This window comes from Daldinia decipiens, assembly GCF_022478715.1.
Source record: "Daldinia decipiens strain CBS 113046 unplaced genomic scaffold F4813scaffold_24, whole genome shotgun sequence".
In the NCBI taxonomy this organism is placed as follows: Eukaryota; Fungi; Ascomycota; class Sordariomycetes; order Xylariales; family Hypoxylaceae; genus Daldinia; species Daldinia decipiens.
In genome coordinates, this window is record NW_026054567.1 from 246227 (window position 1) to 269393 (window position 23167).

Here is a 23167-nt window from a genome sequence, read left to right on the forward strand (position 1 = left end):
ATGTATTACTGATCTACCAATCTACTACTAAGAGCCATTGACGCATCATCTACATCTATCATCCCTGGCGCTCCGGGTGTCTTGAACGCATTCCTTCTATTATTGCGACATTGTGAATTGCTTTTTCCATTCTTCCAACTTAATCAACTCTACTCGAATTCCTCCAACTACTCGTTACCCCGAAGCTTTCAACTTAATATAATAGATCCCACGCAACTAAGTTAATACCTCTAGCACCGATTTGCTGTCAGCTCGAAGCTTCTATTCTGCCATTTCGATATCGTCATCTGGCTCTCCGATCTGGCTCTCCCACTACCTAGGGTCGCCCACCTTCAATTCCTAGCCATATGACGACGACAATGCGGCCCTATACATGAGTTCTCTCCTCCAATTGGAAGGAGTGCCATCATGCCGCCTGAAGGAGGATTAAGCAACATTCGAGTATTCATAACCTGGGATGACCAGACCGTTTTCGCTGGCGAGGATATCAAGTGTCATATAACTTTCAAGAATATCGCTCCTGGTCCAAATCAACCAGTATCAGCTCAGCAGCAGACACAGTATCCCCTTGCCGAACGATCGAGACAACCCTCGCCTCTACTAAGTCCAAGATCGAAAGCCAATAATGGATTGACACCTCCCACGCCTACACGAGGGCACCGTTCTACTTTATCTCTCACCGTTCCTTCAAACAGTTCGCGCCTAAGAGGACCACCTCAACAGTGGACCCCTCCACAACAGCAACAACCCCCGCCGCAACGACCTGGCCACGCCCATCAGCGGTCCCTTTCTATAGTATCGATAGGATCGGCCGCTACGATAGAAGAGCAGTCTCATGGAAATATATCTCCCGCGCGGCACCAACGGTCTTCTCGTGGTCATGGAAGGTCTGCTAGTTTACAGATATCACCGAGGGGCGGGTTGATGAACGGTCCACAGTCAGCTGCATTACCGAAACGACCTTTTGGCTCGGAATCTTCGCCAGTATTTAATCACTCTTTCCCCCCATCTAAGCATGGCTTTAGTCGTACACCAGGAGTCACGACTGTTCCAAATACGCCCGGTGTTATGAGTTCGCATTTACCTAAGAGGAGCCCGGGCATAATTACAGATTTCAAATTTCCTATGATACCCTCACCAAAACTGACAGAAGCTGGTTCTGTCTCGCCCACAACGCAACCAGTGGATTACTTGACCGCGCCGTTGTCAGCAGCAGGCGGAGGTGTAACCCTCCCGGTGCGTTCAAGGGACTCAATACCTACTATCACCGAACAAGCCGCTCCTGTGGCGCGAATACTATCTACGACGAGCGTTGCTGGTGGGACTCCTAGGAGTAGTGGCGAGTTCTATTCACTTAGCAATAACTCATCTGAGACGTTGGCATCCGAGTATGTAACGCAACCATTACATCCTGGACGGAGACCCCCTCATCTACGGCGGCCCTCTGCTCTATCGAGTATTAGCCACGTGCGGCTCCCGGAATCGCTAATGATGGGCTTTGCTCAAGTTCAGGGTTCCTTCACTCTCGACGGATCGCTTATTAACCTGGGACCCTTCGAAGCAGTTAAACGAAAGGCTGTCCTAGGGGGGCAGGGAGGCGGTGTTATTGGCATCGAAAATTCAAGAAGGAGTAGCGGTGGACTACTGACTGGTTTTGGGTGGAGTAGTCTCGGAAGCTCTATTGGGGAGCTTCTGGGTGGTGGAGAACTCAGCAGCATTAAGCAGATGCGAGGTGTTACGAGCTCTAAGTCCATCCCGCTGCTATCAACGCCGCAATCGATCTTATTCGTAGATTTACAACTCGCCCCTGGTGAGAGCAAGACTTATGAGTACACGTTCAAACTACCGAAAGGACTACCCCCAACACATCGAGGGAAGGCCATGAAGATATCGTATAGCCTAGTAATTGGTACCCAGAGACCTGGCGGTACTAAAGAACAGCAAGTACGATCAGTCGAAGTTCCGTTCCGCGTTCTTGGAAGTGTTAATAGCCACGGCGAGATTCTTGGCCACGATCTACTTAACCCGTACATCATTCTTCGCGACATGGCAAAAGTGCAGCCGCTTGACAAACCCCCTATTCATACGAAGAGGAACAAGCTCGAGCAGTCGGAGTCGACATACAATGGATTTCTCCATTACGTTGATGAACTGCTTGAACGACCTCGTCGAGGCCTCGGGCTTCTATCTCCAACTGCCACAGCCCCTCAATCCCGCCGTGCCTCTGCTTACGAAGAGTCGGCTTCGGCGAAAGATGCGATAGACTTTGCTATTCTTAGATCAAATCTCTCCTCTGAGTCGGGACAAAGCAGTAATCGCTTCGAGATAGCTCGGAATGGCCGACGTGTTGGTGTTGTGATGCTTGCGCGCCCCGCTTACAAGCTCGGAGAGTCAGTAAGTATGGCAATCGACTTCACCGGAGCTGAAATCCCCTGCTACGCCATCCACGCGGCCCTCGAGACCGCCGAGCGCGTCGAGCCAACGCTCGCACTGCGTAGCGAGGCTAGCGTGCACAGGGTTACCCGCAAAGTATACGGCAACTCAAGCGAAGCGACGCTGTTCGCGCGGCGTGTTGTGTTCAACCCTACAATACCCATCGGCGCGACCCCCGAGTTCGTCACCAGCGGTCTGAGCCTCGAATGGAAGATCAGAATCGAGTTCGTCGTCCCTTCTTCAAACAAAGACCGGGACTTAGATTTCAGGGAGGGCGATGGCTCGCACCCCTTACTAGAGGAGATCTCGCGCGATGACCGCGGTGGCCTCGTGCTCGTTGCCGCCGAGACGCTCGACTGCGAGAGCTTCGAGGTTGCGGTCCCGCTGAGGGTCTACGGTGCCGTGTGCAATGGCCTCGAGCGGCTGGAAAGGGACCAAGCGCAGGAGGAAGGGCTCACGGTGTAATTTTCTATTTAATGCATGAGTATTACATGAGGCGAAGGGAAAGAAATGGTGGCATCGAGCCGTATTGTACCTATGTATACATTGCGCGTATGCCGGTCTAGTGTATGGATTAGAAAAAGTAGATGAGCAAAGCAAGACGAGAAGGGGGGCTAGGAGATACGTACTGTAACGAACGAGTCGAGAGAATATAGGATAAGCGAAGACGGAACGAAAACAATGAAGAGCATTTTCTTACGAACTTTGGCTTTTCGAAGAACGAACGGTTAGGCCCGAGTTGGATAGATAGACGAGACGAGACGAGATGAGACGAGATGAGATGAGATGAGGTACGCAACATTAAAGAGAGGTAGGGGAGGCAAGGGGTAAGGGGTAAGTAGGAGCGTAGTCTTCGTCGATCCGCTGGTAGAAGTAATCGAATGGAGCTCCCTGTTGAACTATGTATTATACTTATACCATGCCATACCAATTACCTCTGTACGAAATAGGATGCCGTCTTTTCATTCGTGATTGTTTATCCTATTCTCTATTATACAGGCCGAAATACCATCTTAATTTCTTGTCATGATAACAGGTATGTAGCAATCGCCAAAGTTGACTTTTATTAGAGTTTATGCAATAGTAGGTAGAGTCAGAAGGTCATGTCGTAAACAAAACGAACCTACTACGTAGGCAAATTCAATTGATGCATTTAAACAAAGCAACTTCGTCTCAAGTAACAATAATAAACAATTAGTCTTCCCTTCCATCCCCTTCCGAGCGCGCAGCCGCGGCGCTGTGCCTTATAACTCCCGTGGGTTTTCTCCAAGTGGTATCATGTTAGGAAGTCATTTTATGGGCTGGATAGGCAGATAGAAGAGCCCTCCTGATATCCTTATAGTACCCATCCCGGAACGTCTCTCCCCTGGACGTTTCCTCAAAAAAAAAATGAGCGAGCAAGACCTAACGCCTTAGGTCTCTGAAGACCACCTTCTTTCTCCATCCCTAGTCCTAATGCTGCGTACTTTCCAAACTAAAGTACGACTAATACACACTATAGAATGAATATCGTAACTATGTCGAACCGGCACTGGACTCCCCCCCGGATGAACCGGGTCGTTTTCCCGGTAAAATCACCGGCGAATCCGGCTCTTGGTCTGATGATCCTCTGTAGCCAACTCGAAGCTTTTCGTCCAGCAGAGCAACTAAGCGCTCCGAATATTGGTCTAGGAGGCCGCTTAGCATAGTTTCGCTTAGGACCTTACTTCGCGTGGCTCTATCGCCCAAAGCGATAGAGGTAAGGCGAAGTTCCTGATCTATTTCAGCCAAGACATCCTGGCTGATGGGATCTGTGGAAGCTAGTTTCCTTCGGTAGGCTCGGAGCGTCCGACATGCCTGCTCTGTAGCCATAGTAAGGGTTCCAAATCCTCTTAAATTGCTATTGCTCTTGGTTTTTGTAGAGTTGAGAGATGGTAGGGATGGTTGTCTCTTTACTCTGGCCTTTGGGCTGGAAGGTGGGCTACAGCACCGGCAATCTGTTGACGGCCGCCTGGTTGGAGTGTCTCCAGAAATTGCTAACGCGGGATTTGCTTGGGGTGTAGCGGTAGGCGTTTTCGATGACGGCGTGGAAGTTAGATTGTATGCAGATCTTTTCTTGGTGAGACTTCTTGGAGGCGATCGTCGACCCGCCGAGGGAGAGGATCGTTGGAATTCCGCAAGCTCGGCTTTCGAGAGAACGCGCCGAAGCGTAGGCCGAGAAACAACGGAGTTATCCTTGGCAAGAGATAGCTCGCGAGTGGCGGCGCCCCACGCCGGATCTTGCAGGTCCATTTCCCAGACCATGAGAGTACCGTCGGATCCAACACTTACCACCTTAAGCTTACCATCCTCCTCTTCGACTAAAGTCACGCCATTTATGGCTTCTGTATGTCCCCATTCACGGTCTAAGAAAGACCCCGTTTGGGCGTCATAGATTCTAATCGATTTATCTGTGTTCGAGACGCCTATAACGAACGTAGGTTCTCTGTCAACAGCCGGCCGAGCAGTGAGAGAATCCAAAACTACAGGCTCGATTCCGCTTTCATCGATGCATTTAAATGAATTTGCAAGCTTTCCGCTCTCCAAGTCAAATATACTCATAGTTCGGTCCAGTAGAGAGACAAGAACTGATTTCTCATCCGCGCCCATCGTCATAGATGACGGAGAAGCTTTCAAAGGTAGAGTTTTAGAGAGGATGGCCGCCATAACATCCGGGTCGCCATCTTTCTCTACAAGGTCGTGGACTTGCAACGTCCTGTCCAGGGAGCAAGTTATCACTTTATCCGCTGATGGAACGAGTACTTGAACAACCCTAGTAGCGAATTCAAGGGTCTGGAAATGTTTGAACTCTCCAGTGACCTTCCTGTGGAATAGCTGTGTTGTACGGTCACGACCACAGGTTGCAATGATAAACTTGGATTCGTCTTCAAATGTAGTGATAAACTGGCAATCCGAAGCGTGGGCCTTCATAGTTGACACGCATTTCAGGGTTGCGAAGTCGATGATCTTAACAATTCCCAGCTTGTCGCCTGTGACAAAGTACTTACCACCCTCGGTGGCCCGTACCAGATTCAACTGATTAACTAGATCAGGCTCTTCTTCAAAATTGGCCTCCTCAAGTGGTACCTGAAAAGAGCATTTGATTTTACCCTCGACATCCCATAGTATAACTTGGCCAGATGCCGACCAACTGAAAAAATCGGCGTCCATTCCAGTCGGGCGGCGAAGAGCTTCGACACCTAGAATCGACTCTTGGTGACCTGGCATTGGTATAGGGGGGGTTTCTAAGTCTAGCGTGTCTGTGACCTTATCAAGTCCCCAGATATGGATGGAGCGCTTGGCATCAACTGTTACCATATTTTCCTCGAGAAATCCTATAGCAAAGAGGCCCGAAAACGAGCCAATGTTTGTGCGAAGGGCATTTTGATCACCTTTCACAAAGGATGCCAAGTCGATGGTTGCTAGGTTTCCTGATTTACCACCGAGGTAAGCAATATCTCCACGGATAGCCACGCAAGTCGTCACAAATCCACTTTCGAGGACATTGGTCAACTTCATCTGCTTATCCGTGTCGTCGAATAGACATACATCGCCCGTCTCTGAGCAGATGATAGCTTTCGTATCGTCGATAGCAGCACCACACGAAAAAGTCGCTTCTATCATGTTATTAAGTATAACATTCCGACCAAGTAACGTCTTTTGATGCTGCTGATTGGTCGAGCTCGAATCTCCGGCGAACTTCTGTTTCATAGGAGACGCTGATTGGCCCTCTTCAACCTTCCACACTTTCACATGACGTACACCCAAAGTGATTAAATTGTTGCCCATCCACACCATGCCACGGATAAAAGATGTGCATCTGTTTTGCTGAAACAGCTGTGCAGCACCAGTTTTCGTGTCTATTTTCCAAATGTATATAAATCCATCGTGTGCTGTTCCGAGAGAGGCCAGATACTTGGAATCGGGAGACCAAGCAACGGCCTTAACCCCATGCGCATGCTCGCTAATGGAGACGAGTGGGATATCCGACGAGTTATCTTCCAGGCTGAAAATGAGCACCCGAGGAGCATAGCCAGTTTCGCCAACAGCTAGGAACCTCCCCTCTTTGCTCAGAGCTAAACACGTTGCGGCCTTGATCCGCTCTCGACTGGTCCACGTCTTCGATGATGTGGGGGATTCGGTCCAATCAAGAGAGCTGTGTGTTGATTCTCGCAACGAAGACCTATTCCGGCTGTCGTTCGCCTTTGGAGTTTGGTTCGGTGCCGATGGGGAGTAAGGAAGCGGAGGCGTACTGTAAACTGGAACTGCAGAAGGGCGGGCTCGGTAGAAACGTTGGGTATACTCAGCCCCGTTGACGTCGACTACAACTACAGCTCCGCCGGCGATGTATGCAAACGAAGAGCGTACGGTATCAAAACCCGTGGGTGCGGCACAGGTGGTACCGACAACGCGCTTCAGAGAAAGGCGAGGATCTATGGAGGGTTTGCTGCGATGAGGTGATCGAATAGAGTGTGGAACAAAAGGTGAATTTGACGGAGTCAATTTCAACCGGTTTGAAGGAGTGGATGCCATCTTCTTGCCATTGATTTTCCTTGAAGGATGCTATATAGGGCTAACAAGAAATTCGGTTCAGAGACCGTCTTCTTCTTCTTCTTCTTCTTTCAAGTAATATTGATAGTGCTGGAAATTTCTATGCGGTGAGGTGTCATGGGGGAGGGTCTTGTGGATAAGGAAAATATGAGATGGCGCAGATAGCTAACAGCACAGCACAGATAGTCTAAAACAGAGACTGCAAGGAGGAAAAGGAAAAAAGCGATTCTATTGTTCCTTGGCGAAGGGGGATAGATAAGGGATATATTAGGAAAGACGAGAGAAAGTAGAAAGGGTCAAATGCTATAAGAATGTCAATTGGAAGCTACACGGCGAGTCATTGTCACCCATGACTTACAGTGACGTGAAAACAAAATAGCTGAGGAAGTCTTCTTAGGGCTGCATGTAAGCTGAGATGGAAAGATGGAGATGGAGCAAAGCCAATGAAGCACCGTTTCCTGTATTAGCGTATCAAGTGCCCTATTAAGTCCGACAACTTGGCACCTAGTGTCAAGAGCGTTTATAGAGAATGGCCATTGATGCAGGTCGGTCCTTTCAAAAAATAAGTCGGACCTCTAGTGATTGGAAATATGAGTTGTGAAGGTGAGAATTTTGGGTCTTGAACATACAAAGTGAACATACAAAGTGGAAACCCAACCCCCCGACCTTTCTTTAATGTGGGTTTATTACCTAGGTTGTCTTTTTTTTTTTTTCATAGTTTAGCAAGAGCGAGTCGGCTGGGGGTTGATGTTAACGGGGATAAACCGAGAAGCTGATATGATTGGCTTGTTCCTGAAATTCTGCGGATTATCTAACTGCTTTTGGTGTGACGAGCTCCCTAAGAGGTCACTATGTACGTACCATTGCTCGCCTAGTCCGCATACAGCTCCGTGAGGCTGCAAGTCGACAGGGATATCACATCAACTTCATTAATGTTACATGTTTTTTCTTCATTTTTTCTTTTGACCAAAGCTACCTACCTTACTTGTCTTATCAATGCCCCCTTTTGTATACGCTTTATAAATAGGTCTTCATATGTTATAATTACACAATGCTTCGATACCTATCTCCTAAGAATAGAATTATATCGAAGTCGGAACTTACTTGAGTAAAAAAGGTAAAAGTGTCCGGTTTCCAGAATAAAAGACCGTTATCGTGTAACTTACGGATCCGTACATGTCTCGTGGTACTAGGATACCAAACCTACCAGGTACAGTAGACCACGTTCGGCAATGCATGCAGCAACGCACGGCCGCAAAACCGACCCAACCGATGAAGTAGGAAATGACAAGGGCCCCTGAAGGTCCCCGAGGTTTGGTAGCAGCGTCACCCGTTTTAAGTAAGCTTTTCGATACCCCCATCCGCTTAAGCAATGCAGGTGCACACATCTTCAACAACATGAATACCATTAATAGCAAAGACAGAAAATTGGAATTTTCAAAGTTGGTGGCATCTTACGATTCAATTACTGATTGCGACATAGATAGTTTTTAGTTTTAGTTACCTACCTATGTTTTCTATATGTTTGTGCCTTTATGCCTTTACGTAACGAGATCTTAATGATTTAGGTACCTAATAACTTAGTAGCGTATTGATAACAGTATTGTATAGGTAAGTTTTCTGTACCGGTATCGTAATCTACACTTGCAAAAGTAACAGAATACAATAGTCAAACTGATTTCTACCCCATGTTATCATCATGCAGGCTTTCGACCACCCTCAGATATTTTAGAAAGGTATTTACAGCTGACTGGTAACTACAAGAAATGGGGGACGCATTGATGATCTGCTCTTTGTGCATGATAACGATCACTTACATACATAAGGCATTGTCTATTCTTTGCATAATGCATAGAGATTTGGAATCCGCCAGCCCCATTGTCAAAATGGAGCATCCGAATAATCTTTTGGGGAGTAGTGGGCAGTTAATAGACCGCCAAATCTCAGTGCGAAGATCTTAATGTTTGTACAGCAAACAATACGAAAACATACATGTATCGAGGTATCCATATTCTAGTGTGAATGTTTTATGGCTTATTTTTATATGGCACTTCCCACCCCCCACCAAAATCCAAGCATTTACGGTGCGACCGTAGGTCATAGAGTCCTCACTATGGTACAATTCGAATGCGAGCTGGGTTTCCATTATTTGAGTGGCGTAACATACGGGCATTCCTATCTCTCAAGCAAGATAATTATTCAAGCCCTCTATACTTCCTCGACTGCCTTGGAGGCTGCGTCCGGGGTCCCCTCGGCCTATTCCAGGAAGGATCTCTAACAATGCCCTCGCGACGCCACTTGCGAGGCGGCTTCTTTCCAAGCGCGGCCATCTGGCTCCAGATGTTCTTGCCGCGGTTAAACCAGCGCTGCTGGCGGTCCATCTCCTCATCGGGAGTGGGCGTCCAATTAGTCCTGAGAATACGCCGGATGGCTTCCGGTGACACCATGAACTTATTCGCCAGCACCGCCGTCGTGTAATCCTCCGGGAATTGCGCGTGCAGCGCCCGGATGCCTTCGAGGGCGTCTGGCGACAGCCGCTTGCGCGGCTGCCAGCCTTCTGGGAATTTCTCCTTGAGGATTTCTTTTTGTATTTGCCATGGTTCCTTCTTAATGGGTCGTGGCGTATCAGACGCTGTCTTAGGCTTGTCTTTCATAATCTTTAGTCTCTTCAACCTCTTGGTCTCAACGGACGGCGCAGAGTCCGATTTCGACTCGCGACGGGCGTCGAACTCGGCATGTTTGTCTCGCCGGCCACGGGAACCGGTTTGTGGGTTGTCTAAGTTGGAAACGAGGACGTCGATAGATTCGGGGGTGAAGTCAAGAATTGCACCTTCGCTTTTCGCCCGATCTAAAATGTCTGCAGAGACATTAAGCACTGGTACATCGGGCTCCTCTACCGTAGCATTGACCGTAGCAGTGACCGGAGCATTAACTGTAGCATTGACCGAATGTTTTTGTGGTATGATTTCCGAGGGTTGATCGGTGTCTAGTGAATGCGAGGTTCGTCCGTGCAATATTTTTCGTGGAAAGCTTAAGGCTGCAGTGACACTATAAGGTCTAGCAAAGGCGAACTGCGACTGAAAGTTACTAGCTCTCGAATATCGCGGTTGGATTTTCCTAGTAGAATTAGATAGTCGAAGTTCAGTGAGACTCTGTACGAAAATCTTCAAAGATGTCGTGCGACACGAGCAACTCATCATATTCCTCCGGTGTAGAATGGTTAGTCGCGGCGAGGGGATAGAAGGCTGAGATGAAAGATGAATATTTTTTTTTTTTGCCTTCCAAGTTAAAAATTGTTCTGCAGGGCTCATGAAGCACGGACCATCCACATATTGGCTCCATTTATTTTAAGGTTATGTGGATACTGTGGGGAAAAGAGAGATACATGATACATAGATACATGCTTGACTCGTCCCCCTTTACTCAACAACGTCAGGCTGGATGGCCATGATGTTAATGATGGGATTTTGACTTTGTGGTGGTAGCTACATAGACAATGGTATATATACAAAGAGATGACTGGCTTTCGGCCAGCATTAGAAAACTTTAACAAATCAACATCGTTCCCAACATCAATACCAGAGCTTCTCTTAGTTAAGTGATATCAATATACTGCCTAGGTAAGATGCTTTAATAGGATTCATATTATGAAGCTTATATCAGTATGGACACAAGCTATCCATAATTATTCCTAACATTTATGATCCATCTCGATATATTTATCATCCCACAAGGCCAGATATTCCAATTTCTTGACTCAAAAAATTAATTATTGTTATATCTTAGCCAGGTAGACAAGACTTATCATGGTGACTACAAACAACAATACGAAAAGCAATAATTATGGCTGGCGAAAATGTTGGGGTGTCAAAATCAACTGGACACCAAAGCATCTCACAGCAGACGATTTAAACCCCTTGATACATACATACGACACTGTTTCTACAGAGGCCATCGAGAGGTTAAACGAGATCTGGTCCTTGTCTTGCAAAACAAAGCCTTCTGAGAACGAAGATAGTACACCAAGAAAAAAGAAAGCCAGACGGGATCTCTATGAACTCCTTCAAGAGCACGCTTTTACCGATGAAAAAATTGGCAGACTATGGGATGAGATCAATACCGTTCCAGATTGGGTCGACTGGAAGCAGATAGAAAGGGGACAGAAGGTGTTTTACCGCTACGGAGGGCCAGCCATAACGACCGTGAGCCGCAAAGTTCTTTACTTGATCAAATATTTGTTAATATGCAGGTTTAGTTAACATTCCTATCTCTGCTAGGCGGAATGGCGAGCGGGCGAACCGTCGAGACTCTCGACCGCACTGGAGGGTTCGGTGTAGACGTTGTCAGACGGCGCCTGCTAGAAACCACACAGCATACTCTACATGTAACCCACAACATAGAATCTATAAAACCGGGCGGTGATGGTTTTGCAGATTCGGTTAGAGTCCGACTGCTCCACGCGGCGGTACGCCGGCGTATTATGCAGATGGCTCAGAAGGAGCCTAGGTACTACGACATGAAGACATATGGCGTACCGATTAACGATCTCGACTGCATCGGCACTATCAATACCTTTTCCGCAACCCTGATATGGATGGGCCTTCCACGACAAGGCATATGGCTGCGGAAACAGGAAATTGCCGATTACCTCGCGCTCTGGCGATACGTGGCTTATCTCATGGGCACGCCTCACGACTGGATGTCTACGCCAGAGTCGGCGCGGCGCATGATGGAGTCGCTGTTGGTGGCAGAGATCAAGCCCAGCAAGGCGTCTGCAAACCTCGCCAACAACATCATCTCCGGGCTTCAGGACCAACCGCCGACGTATGCCCCGAGGGAATTCCTGTGTGCCCAGACGTACTGGCTCAACGGACGGGAGCTGTCAAAGGAGTTAGGGGTTGAGGAACCGAGTCTGTACTACACCGCCCTCGTGGTTGGGCAGTGCATTCTCTTTGCAACGCTTAGTTATGTCAACCGAAGTATTAGCTATCTAGACGAACGGAACATTAAGGTGAGTTGGCCTACATATGTACTCTCAAGGTTCACTCTAGCCTCGTGATGGGGGCTGTGTCCTCATAGTCTCACTTCGCTTCCCACCATCCAAGTCACTATAGCTATAGCAAACCCACGCTGCTCAAGTGGATAATCCTTTCTTCGATGTCATCCTTCCACGGCAGGGGTGTATGCGACCAAGTGATCTGCGCCTCCGCACCGCTTATCTCTCCACACATCCCCCTTAACCCGTGTATCTGCGTTAACGGCCGCGATACACTGCTTACTAACTAATAATCATTTTTAATATTATAGCTAGTCCGTATGGCTCTGTACCAAGTACTACTACAGAACAAGACCAAAGGTGCGCTGGGCTACACGACTAAGTTTAACTTCAAGTACATGCCCTCATTCAACCGGACGACAACGGTGCGTGGTCCGGCGCCGGCGCAAGAGGGAAGGCTGAGGGTTCCGGGAAGAGTCGAACGAGCGGCGCTGATCTCGCTACTTATTTCCGCTGCCGTCGTCTATATTGTTTCTTCGTGGTGTTATGCTAAAGTTGTGAGATGGGTGGATACTTATTAGATGAGAGGCACTTCGCTAACTGGTAAGGTAAGCTGCGTATAGATACGGGATAACAAGCACCCCTATTCCTCTAAATATCCTTCTGGCGTGGCGTCGCCCTTTAGGCATTTTGTGTGTTGTCGGGTCAACCTTGCGGTCATCGGCTTTGGTTCGGGATTTCACCGACTTGAAGGATTCAGTGCGAAATGAGAAATACTTGTTGCAAATTATATTCGAATCCTACGGGTAGAAGCGTAAGAGCTCGTGAGGTTGCATAGTCTGTTTACGAAAGTAATGGCTAATGAACTTTACAATGCAATGCTTCTGACATTGATAAACACATTTGTACACTTAATATTGGTACTAGGCTATGTAGTTTATAAGCTCTAACGAATATTGTAATAGTATGGATAGGCTTTCTCTGTATTTTTTGCCTTAAGATTTACCCTCTATAGACAGCTAATATAATCTGTCCCATCAACGTACCCATTTCTCGACATACCAATGCTATGCCCTTTCGTAGGCGATGTTGTGCTGTGGTGAATGTGGATATCGACCCAGACTTTAGACTCAAGACCCAATGACTACCTGCCCTTCCGTAACGCCATACTACCAGAACTGCAAGGGAAAAATACTCGTTTTCAACCCCTACCCAACTATAAGTCGTATACAACAGATTTCCTATCCCATAAGCTCAACAGGCGGCCGGGCCGTATGCGCCTTTATCGGAGGCGTATTTCCACCCAGACCAAGTCCCAACTCTATAGGTTCATCTGTCATATCGTCCACCGAGATAGCTGGTAGATTCGGACTGCCACCATGCTCATCAGGGTGGTAGATTAAAGTGCTACTCCTGCTCCTGCTCTTAAATGTAGTAGGCCCAGACTCAACCGGAGAGATCGGAGAAACGTCTGCGGGAGCTGCTTGGTGACGTAATTTCGCCAAGGCCTCTGCTAAGTCATCGGCGTGAACTTGCTTGTTCGGTGCATCCTCCAGCTTCATCTCCCAGCCATGAGGCGGTGAGGGAGGCGGGCTGATAAAAAACAACTTGCCGGCATCGGGAAGCTGCAACCGGTCGTCCTTGTGGAGATCAAGAGGTGTAGGTTGTCCGAAGTACACTCGGCACCGCTCGCCCATGATTGCTTCACCGTCCCATACTGACCGTACCCTGATAGCAGCCTGCTCGTCGAAGAAAGAGACTATTATACGGCGGAATGATTTTAATGGTGACCACGTATATACCGGTGCGGTCCCTTGAATGAGCTCACGAAGCGTTTGTAGGTTGTCAGGGCGGAATATTTCGGTGTCGTTTAAGTTGGTGATAAGTAGAGTGTTTGTGGGTGGCGTTGGCTGTGTTAATGGCGGTAGACTGGAGAGATCTAGAGATAGAGATCTAGATGACCCACGCCGCTCCATGAGGGGCCGCGCCGGCGAGGAGGGGTTGGAAGTCGGTGATTGAGACCCAGACATGTTCATGTGATAATCTCCAAACGCTACTTGGTTTGAATGTAGAGTAAAGAGTTCGATTCGCGAATGTCGAAGGTTAGGGAGATAGTCGCTGATAAAATGTATATCTCTTCTAAGTGAAGGGTTCTCAGTGTAGTGTAGTTATTGAGTTTTCTTGTGAGAAATTGTTGTAGGAAGGGAAACAAGAGGAGAAGAGAAGGAGATGTAGTGGAATATGTATGGGATCTCGGTAGTGGCTGCGCAAGTGGAAGCGGTGGGATTGAATTAATTGAATTAATGCTAGTTAAGCTAGTTAAGCTACCTAACCTAGTTACATAGGTAAGTGGTAGATTCTTGGATCGTTTGGGAATTTGGGCTAAAGAGACACTGAGCCGCCTCAGTGGATTACTAGGTTACAGTGCCACACAGTCAAACCTTGACATCCCTCCCTCACCCCACTCCAAGCCTAGCGTTAGCCCACACCAGCCCTGGCCAGCCTATCAAATCGATTTAGTTATCTTGACCTAGCGGCTTTTCGGTGCTTGCACACTAGTGACAGGGGGCGGCTATGCACCACTTAGCAGACTTAGGCATGTATCCACCACCGACCGCAGCATCGCATGGATCATCTCAACACGTGTGTGCAATACAACATACCTAGGTTACCTACGTAGGTATATCACTGGGTAAGGTCAAGTGTTTAGATATCGTCGACCTAACAGCCTAGGTTAGGTACCTGTTAACATTCTTCAATGCTGCTAAGCCATCGCCATGGCGTTGAATACCCAAGTAAGTTTCGTAAATCACGGCCAAGAGAGTCAACCTTATTAATATGAATTCCATGTGATGAAGGAACTATTCGGGCGATGTAAGTAACTTTCCAACGTCTTGAGGCGTAAACGTAACTTCAATACAACTTGCTAGCAGCGGCAAAGCATGTTGCTCGCCTCGGGACTCATATCCCTGGGTAGGTAATTAATAATCTGACAACCTTCTAGGTAGGCAAGTAGTATTAATATGGGATAAGTAGATTTGAAGGAATATAATGCAGGTACTGCTCGGGAACTCCTCTTACACAGCAGACGCCTTCGGCTTACCCTTGTATACCTAGTCCTCCATCGTGACCGTACAGCCATAGTCACTTGTCTGCCTTTCGTGATCGTCAACTAACGTTGGGCGAAACAAATAAATTTTATATCAACGTCTTAGACATTGGTTCAGCATTGCCAAATGACATCGCTTGCTTACCTGCTTAACTATCTGGAATCATGTTGTTGGACAGTGGCCATGCAATGCCGTCAATAGTGGAGAGCAAAACCACCACCCACCACCACATGATAAGTAGGCGGTAACGTCATGTATTGAAACCTAACAAAGGATCGCGAGTAGGTAAACACAAGTAAACGCAAGCAAACAGCTATAGATACCTCGGTTACTTACACTAAAGTGAATGCAAGTTTGAATTGCAAAAGCGAAAATGAAGCGAAACACGGCTTTTGCACTGCCTCGTTGTAGGTGCAGGTGGCCTCTCCCCCACGGACAACTTTCCATTCCGAAAAAACATATCGGGGTAGAACAGAACCTTAAAAGCCGAGGACCGCCTAGCTTAGATCGGCACTACAAGTGTGGCGCAACCCCGGCTTTCCGTTCCAGATTCCAGAACGATGGCTGAATCCCTGTGTCACTAGTTCCCTCCTTTGCTCCTTTGTAAGTCACCACGCGACAATCTCACGGTTCGGGTTCTCCGACATCAATGCCCATCAACAATCTCGCCTCGTTTCAGTTAAGAGTTTTGTTCACGCACCAAGACTACCATCTTAACTGACTGCATCATTTATGCCATCCGAGTCAGCCGGTAGCTCAGCCGCAATCGAGTCGGTCAAGTGTAGACGTGGGAGTACCGGACACTTCATTAAGTCAGATCTAGCATGTGGTCCTGCTTTCGATCTCACTTGCTTGATAGGTAAAGTATTAAAATAATTTCAGAATAGGGATAATTTATGCCTCGAGATATTAACTGGAACATGTTGGTTGACATTGAACCGAACTTGTGTCGCTTAACAGAGTAGCAAATGTAACCAATTATTGCGGCTGAGATAGAAAGGGGTGAGTGAGTGAGTGTGTGTTTGAATCGCCAATCATATAGCGCTCAACTCGATATCTCGGAAATATTAATGAGCCGATCGCGAGGGGTTGCCAGTCTATCACAGCCCTGTTAACTTTGGGTAGAATGAGCAATTATTAACTAATTCGTACTCTAGAGACGCTTCTCTTCGTCCCTACTCCATACTATTATATTGTCCTCACCTGATCCATCGGGGCGCGAACACGAACATATAGAGCGAAAAAGAAAACTGCGTTACGATAATGTCTGGCCTCGAAGCCTTAAGCATTGCCTGCAACATAATGCAGGTGATTAGCTTTGCCCACGAGACGATTGACAAGGACTGAGGAGTCAATAAAAATGCATGTCACATTGAGAACAAACGACCTTATCCGGAGAATGGACCAATGCACGATCGAATCAGATATGAAATCTTCGACTAAGGAGCAGCAGGATCGATTTCTTAACAGCCTGCGATATGAAGGCATGAATCAGAGGAAGAATGATATAAATAGCTCATTCGAAGATACCTTCCAATGGATTTTCGACTATGATGAAGATCACGATAAAACCCCTATACAATCATGGGACGACTTTGAAGACTGGCTCAAGTCTGATAGCAATATATACTGGTAATGATCTTCCCTTCTAATGGGATTAATTGAAAGCCTGTTCTAACATGGATTAGGGTTTCTGGTAAACCTGGCTCTGGAAAAAGCACACTGATGAAGTACCTCTTAAAAAGCCCTTTTACAGAAGCAGCATTGAAGATATGGAACACAGACCCTATAATTCTGTTCCATTTTCTCTGGAAACCAGGTTTAAAAATGCAAAAAAGTGTTTAGGGATTTCTTTGCTCCATCCTTTACCAGGCTCTTCTCTCTGATAGGATCTCTATAACCCTGGGCTCGATCATAAATACCCCCAAGACCTTGCCACTCAAACAAGAGGCTGCCGATTGGGACGTTGAAGAACTGAAAGATCTTTATTTCAAAGTATTGGGTAACGATATGTTTCCGGTATGCATATTCCTCGACGGGTTAGATGAAATATGCGAAGAAGACGGCCCATTTTCACTACTGAAATTGATCGATGATCTGAGGATACACCCGAAAATCAAAATATGTGTTTCCAGTCGGCCTGAACCAGTGCTTCAGTCCAATCTATGCGGACACCAACAGCTAAGATTACATGACCTGGCATATGATGACATGAAGAGATTTGCAGTTGCACAAATACAGCCGTACGTTGACCGTGGTATGATAGCCAGATCCTTAGGATCAGACATCATAAAGTCTCTTATGGAGAAAGCAGAAGGTGCATTTCTCTGGCTTCACTTGGCTTCACGGAGCTTGATTGGAGGAATAGAGAAAGGCGATACAGGAGCCATTCTCAGGCAGCGGCTCGAGGAAATGCCTAATGAACTGAAGAAACTGTACTCCGACATGTGGGAACGAATGAATGGGAATTCCAAACTTTACCGGAAGGCTGCGGATGACTTTCCCGTACGCGACCCGACTCGTTCTGAATTGATTCGAGGACAACAAAGGAGCATGTGGGTAGAATTCATCCATCGAACGGCCTATGATTTTATGAAAGACACCGAAGAGGGCCATCGTATTCGCGCGTATGGCTCTTACTCATCGGATACACTATATATCCAGCTTGTCAAAGGTCATCTCATCATGGCAAAATTGTTTCGGGGTCTCTCGGATGGACGCTTTGGAGTTGTCTTGGAGTATTTGTCTGAAATAAAAGACTTGAGTCTACAACCTCTTGTCCATGAAATGCTACGACGCGTATGGACGTGGTATCACGAACGTTATTACCTGATTTATCTGGAAGAATGCTGCACTGGACCTCATTTCTTAGCTCTTTTAACTGACTTTCCATTTCGAAACTTCATTTTATCTGCCATTAAGGAGTCACCAAATCCATCGCCGTTAGCCACGCACGTTTTGAGAAACATAAACTCTATGGTCGGGGAAATATTGTCGCCAATCGAGAGGCTTGATTGTTTCCTAGAACCGCTCCTTGCTCTAGGGGCAGATGCAACGTCTCGAGGGCCTTGTATAATATCGTACAAGACGATATGTCCAGCTTCGGCGCATCTGATAACGCAGATTATGAAGCGTCAATACTCTTGAATATTAGTGTTGGATTTCTCCTCAATGCTCTTTGTATGGGGAGGGGTGTCTCTTTGGAGACATGTTTGAGGGACGGGCAAACATTAAAATGTCAACCAGCCCAATCGGTGCTTATATATGTTTCAAATGGTTACAAAAAAGGCCACTTTAGGTTTCGGCCGATAGATGTCAAGGTTATAAAGCGTTTATTGTCTTTGTTGTTATAACTATTGTGTGGTGCAGGCATACTCTCCGAGGCACATGAGGAATGTGCTGAAGTTATTCGGGCTTTCTACAACGGATCGCCGAATTATGAGGCAGTACATGAATCTGACAGGTGCCTCCTGGCTGAAGAAGATTGCGGTTTTCGTTACGAAGGACCTGAGGACAACCATTTTATGGGGGATGAATGGGCAGAGCATTGGCCTGAGGTATGTAGCGATATAAGTAGTTGTGCGGAGGAGAACGGCATTGGTTCATTATGAGATTGGCCTATGAAGACTTCGCTTGTCTTGACTGCTTGAAAGGGGGGTAAGAAAATTTAGTACGACTACAATCTCTCATTACCTAGCCCAGCACTTTGAAAACTTATCATCGGACTATCAATGGTGTCTCTTATTGAACAAGGGACTAGTGGTAAATAGCCGCACCTTACAGCAAGAATAATTACAATAAGTCGGAACACTGTTACTGGGGCCACCTGTTTCCCATACAAATTCGCATATCTGAACTGATTCGATTAAATAGCTAAAAATACGCCATTTACATAGTTATTATTTTAGTATCATAGAAACAGGGAAGGGTGGCGGGTTGGCAAGTAAGGAGATTCTAAGCACGACGGTCACACCAACAAAGGGATAATAAAGGCATATGACAATGTAGCTGTAGCATAGCCTACTATGTCTGATTGGACAATAAAATATATTAACTTAATTTTACGAGGTAGCTAGGGTACCCAAGGCACTATTATTATCCTCTATCTTAGGTAGGTAGCTAACTATCTAACAGTCTTTGACACTCCACGGAGAAACTTAGACAAATAACTTGAATCCTCCAGGGAATCCCTTCTGAAAGATACCATCAGGGTCATATATCTTACTGACCTGTTGGAGAAAGCGTTTGTTCTCCGGCCCGTAGGAGCCGATTGGGTCCTGGAAATTGAATGAATAATTTAGGTACTTGTATGGAATGGCCTGGCCTCTTGCTACAGAGTCTCGCTCGATTTTATCAAGCAAGCTCTTCCCTATAGCAAGAATTTGAGTATCGTCGCTCTTGTTCTTCCAGTTTAGCAATACCAAAATAGAAACTAGCGGACCCGTAGTAGGGGTTAGGCCCGTGGTAGTACCACCTGCGGATATGCACTTCTCGAGGAGGGAGACGGGGTAGGGCTGGAGTGTTAAGGAGAAAACGACGTCCTCAAAACCTTTAACATGGTCAAGACTGGAGGAGAAGGCCTCGGCTGCGGCTTTAAGGGTTTCAGCATCTGCCTTGACCGTAGTGTTCATGTAGGCGCATCTATTTCGTATGAGCATCTCAATGTTCAGCAATCTGATAGGCAAAAATATGCATACCTTATCCCTTGCATAGCCATTGCGGCTTGTTCGGCTGCGGCATCTTTCAGATTGATCATTCGCATCGAGTTGAGCTGATCAAGCTGTGGCTGTACCTTGACGAACGGATCTAGGACAGGGGGGCTTTCCACCTCGCGGGTGTAATAAAGCTGGTTTAGTCCCATAGGTTGGCCAAATTGGGCTGCGAAGAAGAGACTGATCATGATATGGGTCTCTGCTTCTGGATTCTGTAACTGCTGAACCAAGGCATCGATCTGGCTGGGAAAGCTTGCTGGGAAATAGAAGACGCTACCGCCCCAGAAGGGGCCTTGCTTGAAAGTCCTCATATCGTATCTTGTTACTATACCAAAGTTATTTCCACCGCCTCTCAATGCCTTCCAGAGATCTTGGTGGTCATTGGCATTGCAACTGACAACCTCACCGGAAGCTAGGACGACCTCGTAGTTGATAACATTGTCGCAAATAAGGCCTTCGCGAGAGGAGAAAAATGAGAGGCCTCCTAATATTATGGTTAGATTTTATTGCTGTGATGCTACCATAATTGCTCGCACCTGACAATGCTAACCCTCCAATGCCGCCTTTCGCAGACCGAGAGCCAGTCACACCGAGACCGTGGCCATGCAGCTTCTCATAAACTGTACCCCAGCGTTCGCCAGCGGCAATAGACACGATCCCGGTATCTAGGTCGAGATCTATACCAGTTAGCAGGCGCAAGTCCAATGTTATCCCCCCTTGGATGTTTGCGCAACCTGGTAAGGGTTGCTGGCCAGCCCCTCGGATGGCAAAGGTCATTTCGCCGCGGGCAACAAAAGGATTGATAGTAAGCAAGAAGGCAGAAACATCCTTCGTTGTCTTAGGTAGGACAATGGCGACTGGGGCGAGATCATTTTCGAGCGCTGAAAGATACGATCCATTGATCTTGTCGAACTCACCTGTACCATGAAAATGAAGCTGCTCAGCTGGGAGGACCTGCTTGAGAGCTTCGATGGCAGAGAGCGTAGTCATTTTGAAACTATAACGATAAGTTAGGGTGCAAGAAAAATTATTTCTGGAGATTAATCTGTATTGCTAATGATGTTAGTAGTGTAGACTTGGAACAGGAAGTTTGCTGTTCTTTGTTGTGTGACGAAATGAAATATCTTTTTCATTCTACCAACATCATCCCTTACTTCTTAACTCCGAAGTCGATCCTACCATAGGCAAGCCCAGAAATTCTCAAGGATAAGTATGTCCCTAGCCTCTTTATTATTTAAAACCTATTACTCTGTCTATATTTAATTGTCTCTAAGTGGATGTTCAGTCCAGAACAGAGACTCCCTTCCCAAATGGCTACTAAAGCTGAACCAACCCTCCCCGGGTCAACTGACGGAGAAACGGCATCGAAGCCGCCTGCCAAAGGTCTTCGATTCTGGGGCATCTTTGCCTCTGTCTGCCTCTTGTCGTTTATTTCCGCCTTGGATGTTTCTATTATTACTACTGCCCTCCCAACGATCACGGCGGAAATTGGGGGAGCTGAACAATATGTGTGGATTGCGAACTCATTCATAGTTGCCTCTAGTGTTCTGCAGCCTTTGTTTGGTCAAGTCGCAGACGCTTTTGGCCGACAGATTCCCATCATTACAGCAACTACCCTTTTCACCCTTGGCAGTGGACTCGCCGGCGGTGCGTACAACGTTGGCATGCTGATCGCGGGCCGCACAGTCCAGGGTATCGGTGCCGGAGGCATCTACGTCCTCATTGACATCGTGTGCTGTGACTTAGTTCCGCTCCGTGAGCGAGGCAAGTATCTGGGTCTCATGTTCTCTTGGTCAGGAGTTGCAGCCGCCTTAGGCCCGCCAGTTGGTGGTGCTCTGGCGCAAGAAAACTGGCGGTGGGTGTTTTGGATCAACATACCTATTTGTGGCCTGGCTTTATTCGCTCTTGTTTTATTCATGAGGGTGAATAAGGGAGCTGATTCTTCCACGCTATCCTTGATCTCAAAAGCAAAGCGGATAGACTACTTCGGATCACTTATCTTCATACCGAGCATGATCGCATTGCTTTTTGGCTTAATTATGGGTGGTGTACAGTTTCCATGGTCCTCCTGGCGTGTTATTTTACCGCTTGTGCTAGGGATTGCTGGTTGGATATTCTTCCATATTCAACAGCATTACTTTGCTCGGCACCCCAGTGTACCTTCGAGGCTCTTCGGTAACAGGACATCTGTGACGGCGTTTATATTGACATTCACGTCTTCTGTCATCTTACAGATGATTTCATACTTTTTGCCTATCTATTTCCAAGCGGTACTTGCCACGACGACCCTAGAATCTGGCACGTTTTTTCTCCCCTTCGCACTGGGGTCATTAGTTTTTGCTGTCGTTGCTGGGGCACTATTGACTAAATTTGGCGCATATCGTCCGCTGCATGCCACCGCCTTTGCTTTATTAGCCGTCTCCTTCGGTCTTTTTACTTTACTTGACGGCTATACAACTAAAGTTGCTTGGGCTTTCTTTGAACTGATTGCTAGTGGAGGTTGTGGGATGATTATCTCTACTCTTTTGCCTGCTATCATGGCTAAGTTACCAGAGTCCGATGTTGTCACAGTGTCCGCAACGTTTAGTTTTATTAAGAATTTCGGCTATATATGGGGAGTGACAATCTCAAGCATTGTTTTCAATGCTGTTTTTGACTCCAACTTATACAACATTTCGGACCAAACGCTACGGAGCCAACTGCAGAGCGGGGCAGCATACTCCTTTGCGAGCCAGGTACATACTATACGATCAACTCTTGATCTAGGCGTTTGGGTCGAGACTAGAGACGTTTATACAAAAAGCTTACGAATAATCTGGTGGGTGGGCTTGGGCATTAGTTTGGCAAGCTTTTTTGCGGTTGCAGGAGAGGAGGGGCTGGAACTCCGAAAAGAATTAGAGACTGAATATGGTATCAATGATCAACCGGATAGATCAACTAATGATAGGGAGAAATTGAAAGACGAGCTTAAGACACAGGAGGAGTGAACCTACTTCAGATTCATATAATTACTACGGAGCTTCCTTTTTACATACAAGCAGAGTTCTAGATACCAGATCTATGAAGAGGGTATGCCACCTCCTATTCTTGGAAGGGCATGAGCCAATATAGTCCCCTACCTTTCACTTTGTAATCCTCATAATAAAAATAAATGGTATTCATGTAATTTTAGTAAGCGTATAATATTAGGTAGCCAAGCTTATTAAATCCAAGCATTTATTCATTCTCATGCAGACTAGCAGTACGGGAATGTATAGATGCCTCAGGCAACTGGATAGTTTTCTACTAACCGTTAATAGGTCTGTCATTCTATAATTATACGAAAATAAAATTCCTCTCTCTCTTTC

The 23167-nt window shown here is 46.8% G+C and overlaps 8 protein-coding genes across 8 annotated transcripts; 4 read left to right on the forward strand and 4 right to left on the reverse strand.

The window, feature by feature from the left end:
• The first annotated feature begins 27 nt into the window (after positions 1 to 27).
• On the forward strand, positions 28 to 3382 carry F4813DRAFT_364718 (Rgp1-domain-containing protein). Its single transcript, XM_049243841.1, has one exon. It carries the CDS (start codon positions 409 to 411, stop codon positions 2896 to 2898), a length of 2490 nt encoding a protein of 829 aa, XP_049098190.1. The 5' UTR covers positions 28 to 408; the 3' UTR covers positions 2899 to 3382.
• Positions 3383 to 3386: 4 nt separating this feature from the next.
• On the reverse strand, positions 3387 to 7687 carry F4813DRAFT_364720 (WD repeat-containing protein). The gene is made up of 2 exons (XM_049243842.1): positions 7361 to 7687; positions 3387 to 7305 (listed from the first exon to the last, which is right to left on the reverse strand). Exon 2 carries the CDS (start codon positions 6982 to 6984, stop codon positions 3949 to 3951), a length of 3036 nt encoding a protein of 1011 aa, XP_049098191.1. The 5' UTR covers positions 6985 to 7305; positions 7361 to 7687; the 3' UTR covers positions 3387 to 3948.
• A 1393-nt stretch (positions 7688 to 9080) lies between these two features.
• On the reverse strand, positions 9081 to 10259 carry F4813DRAFT_138718 (uncharacterized protein). Its single transcript, XM_049238813.1, has one exon. It carries the CDS (start codon positions 10200 to 10202, stop codon positions 9198 to 9200), a length of 1005 nt encoding a protein of 334 aa, XP_049098192.1. The 5' UTR covers positions 10203 to 10259; the 3' UTR covers positions 9081 to 9197.
• A 234-nt stretch (positions 10260 to 10493) lies between these two features.
• On the forward strand, positions 10494 to 12853 carry F4813DRAFT_364723 (uncharacterized protein). Its single transcript, XM_049243843.1, has 4 exons — positions 10494 to 10622; positions 10789 to 11204; positions 11258 to 12013; positions 12310 to 12853. The coding sequence occupies exons 2-4, from the start codon at positions 10809 to 10811 to the stop codon at positions 12577 to 12579; spliced, it is 1422 nt and encodes a 473-aa protein (XP_049098193.1). The 5' UTR covers positions 10494 to 10622; positions 10789 to 10808; the 3' UTR covers positions 12580 to 12853.
• Positions 12661 to 14352, reverse strand: F4813DRAFT_139130 (Calcipressin-domain-containing protein). Its single transcript, XM_049238817.1, has one exon. It carries the CDS (start codon positions 14032 to 14034, stop codon positions 13240 to 13242), a length of 795 nt encoding a protein of 264 aa, XP_049098194.1. The 5' UTR covers positions 14035 to 14352; the 3' UTR covers positions 12661 to 13239.
• Positions 14353 to 16468: 2116 nt separating this feature from the next.
• On the forward strand, positions 16469 to 18255 carry F4813DRAFT_390912 (uncharacterized protein; the record flags this gene model as incomplete). The annotated part of the gene is made up of 3 exons (XM_049247079.1): positions 16469 to 16740; positions 16797 to 16904; positions 16998 to 18255. 3 exons carry the CDS (start codon positions 16469 to 16471, stop codon positions 18253 to 18255), a joined length of 1638 nt encoding a protein of 545 aa, XP_049098195.1.
• A 705-nt stretch (positions 18256 to 18960) lies between these two features.
• F4813DRAFT_138816 (FAD-binding domain-containing protein) lies at positions 18961 to 20953 on the reverse strand. Its single transcript, XM_049238814.1, has 3 exons — positions 20357 to 20953; positions 19806 to 20304; positions 18961 to 19749 (listed from the first exon to the last, which is right to left on the reverse strand). Exons 1-3 carry the CDS (start codon positions 20808 to 20810, stop codon positions 19266 to 19268), a joined length of 1437 nt encoding a protein of 478 aa, XP_049098196.1. The 5' UTR covers positions 20811 to 20953; the 3' UTR covers positions 18961 to 19265.
• Positions 20615 to 22906, forward strand: F4813DRAFT_138851 (major facilitator superfamily domain-containing protein). The gene has a single exon (XM_049238815.1). It carries the CDS (start codon positions 21098 to 21100, stop codon positions 22805 to 22807), a length of 1710 nt encoding a protein of 569 aa, XP_049098197.1. The 5' UTR covers positions 20615 to 21097; the 3' UTR covers positions 22808 to 22906.
• The last annotated feature ends 261 nt before the right edge of the window (positions 22907 to 23167 follow it).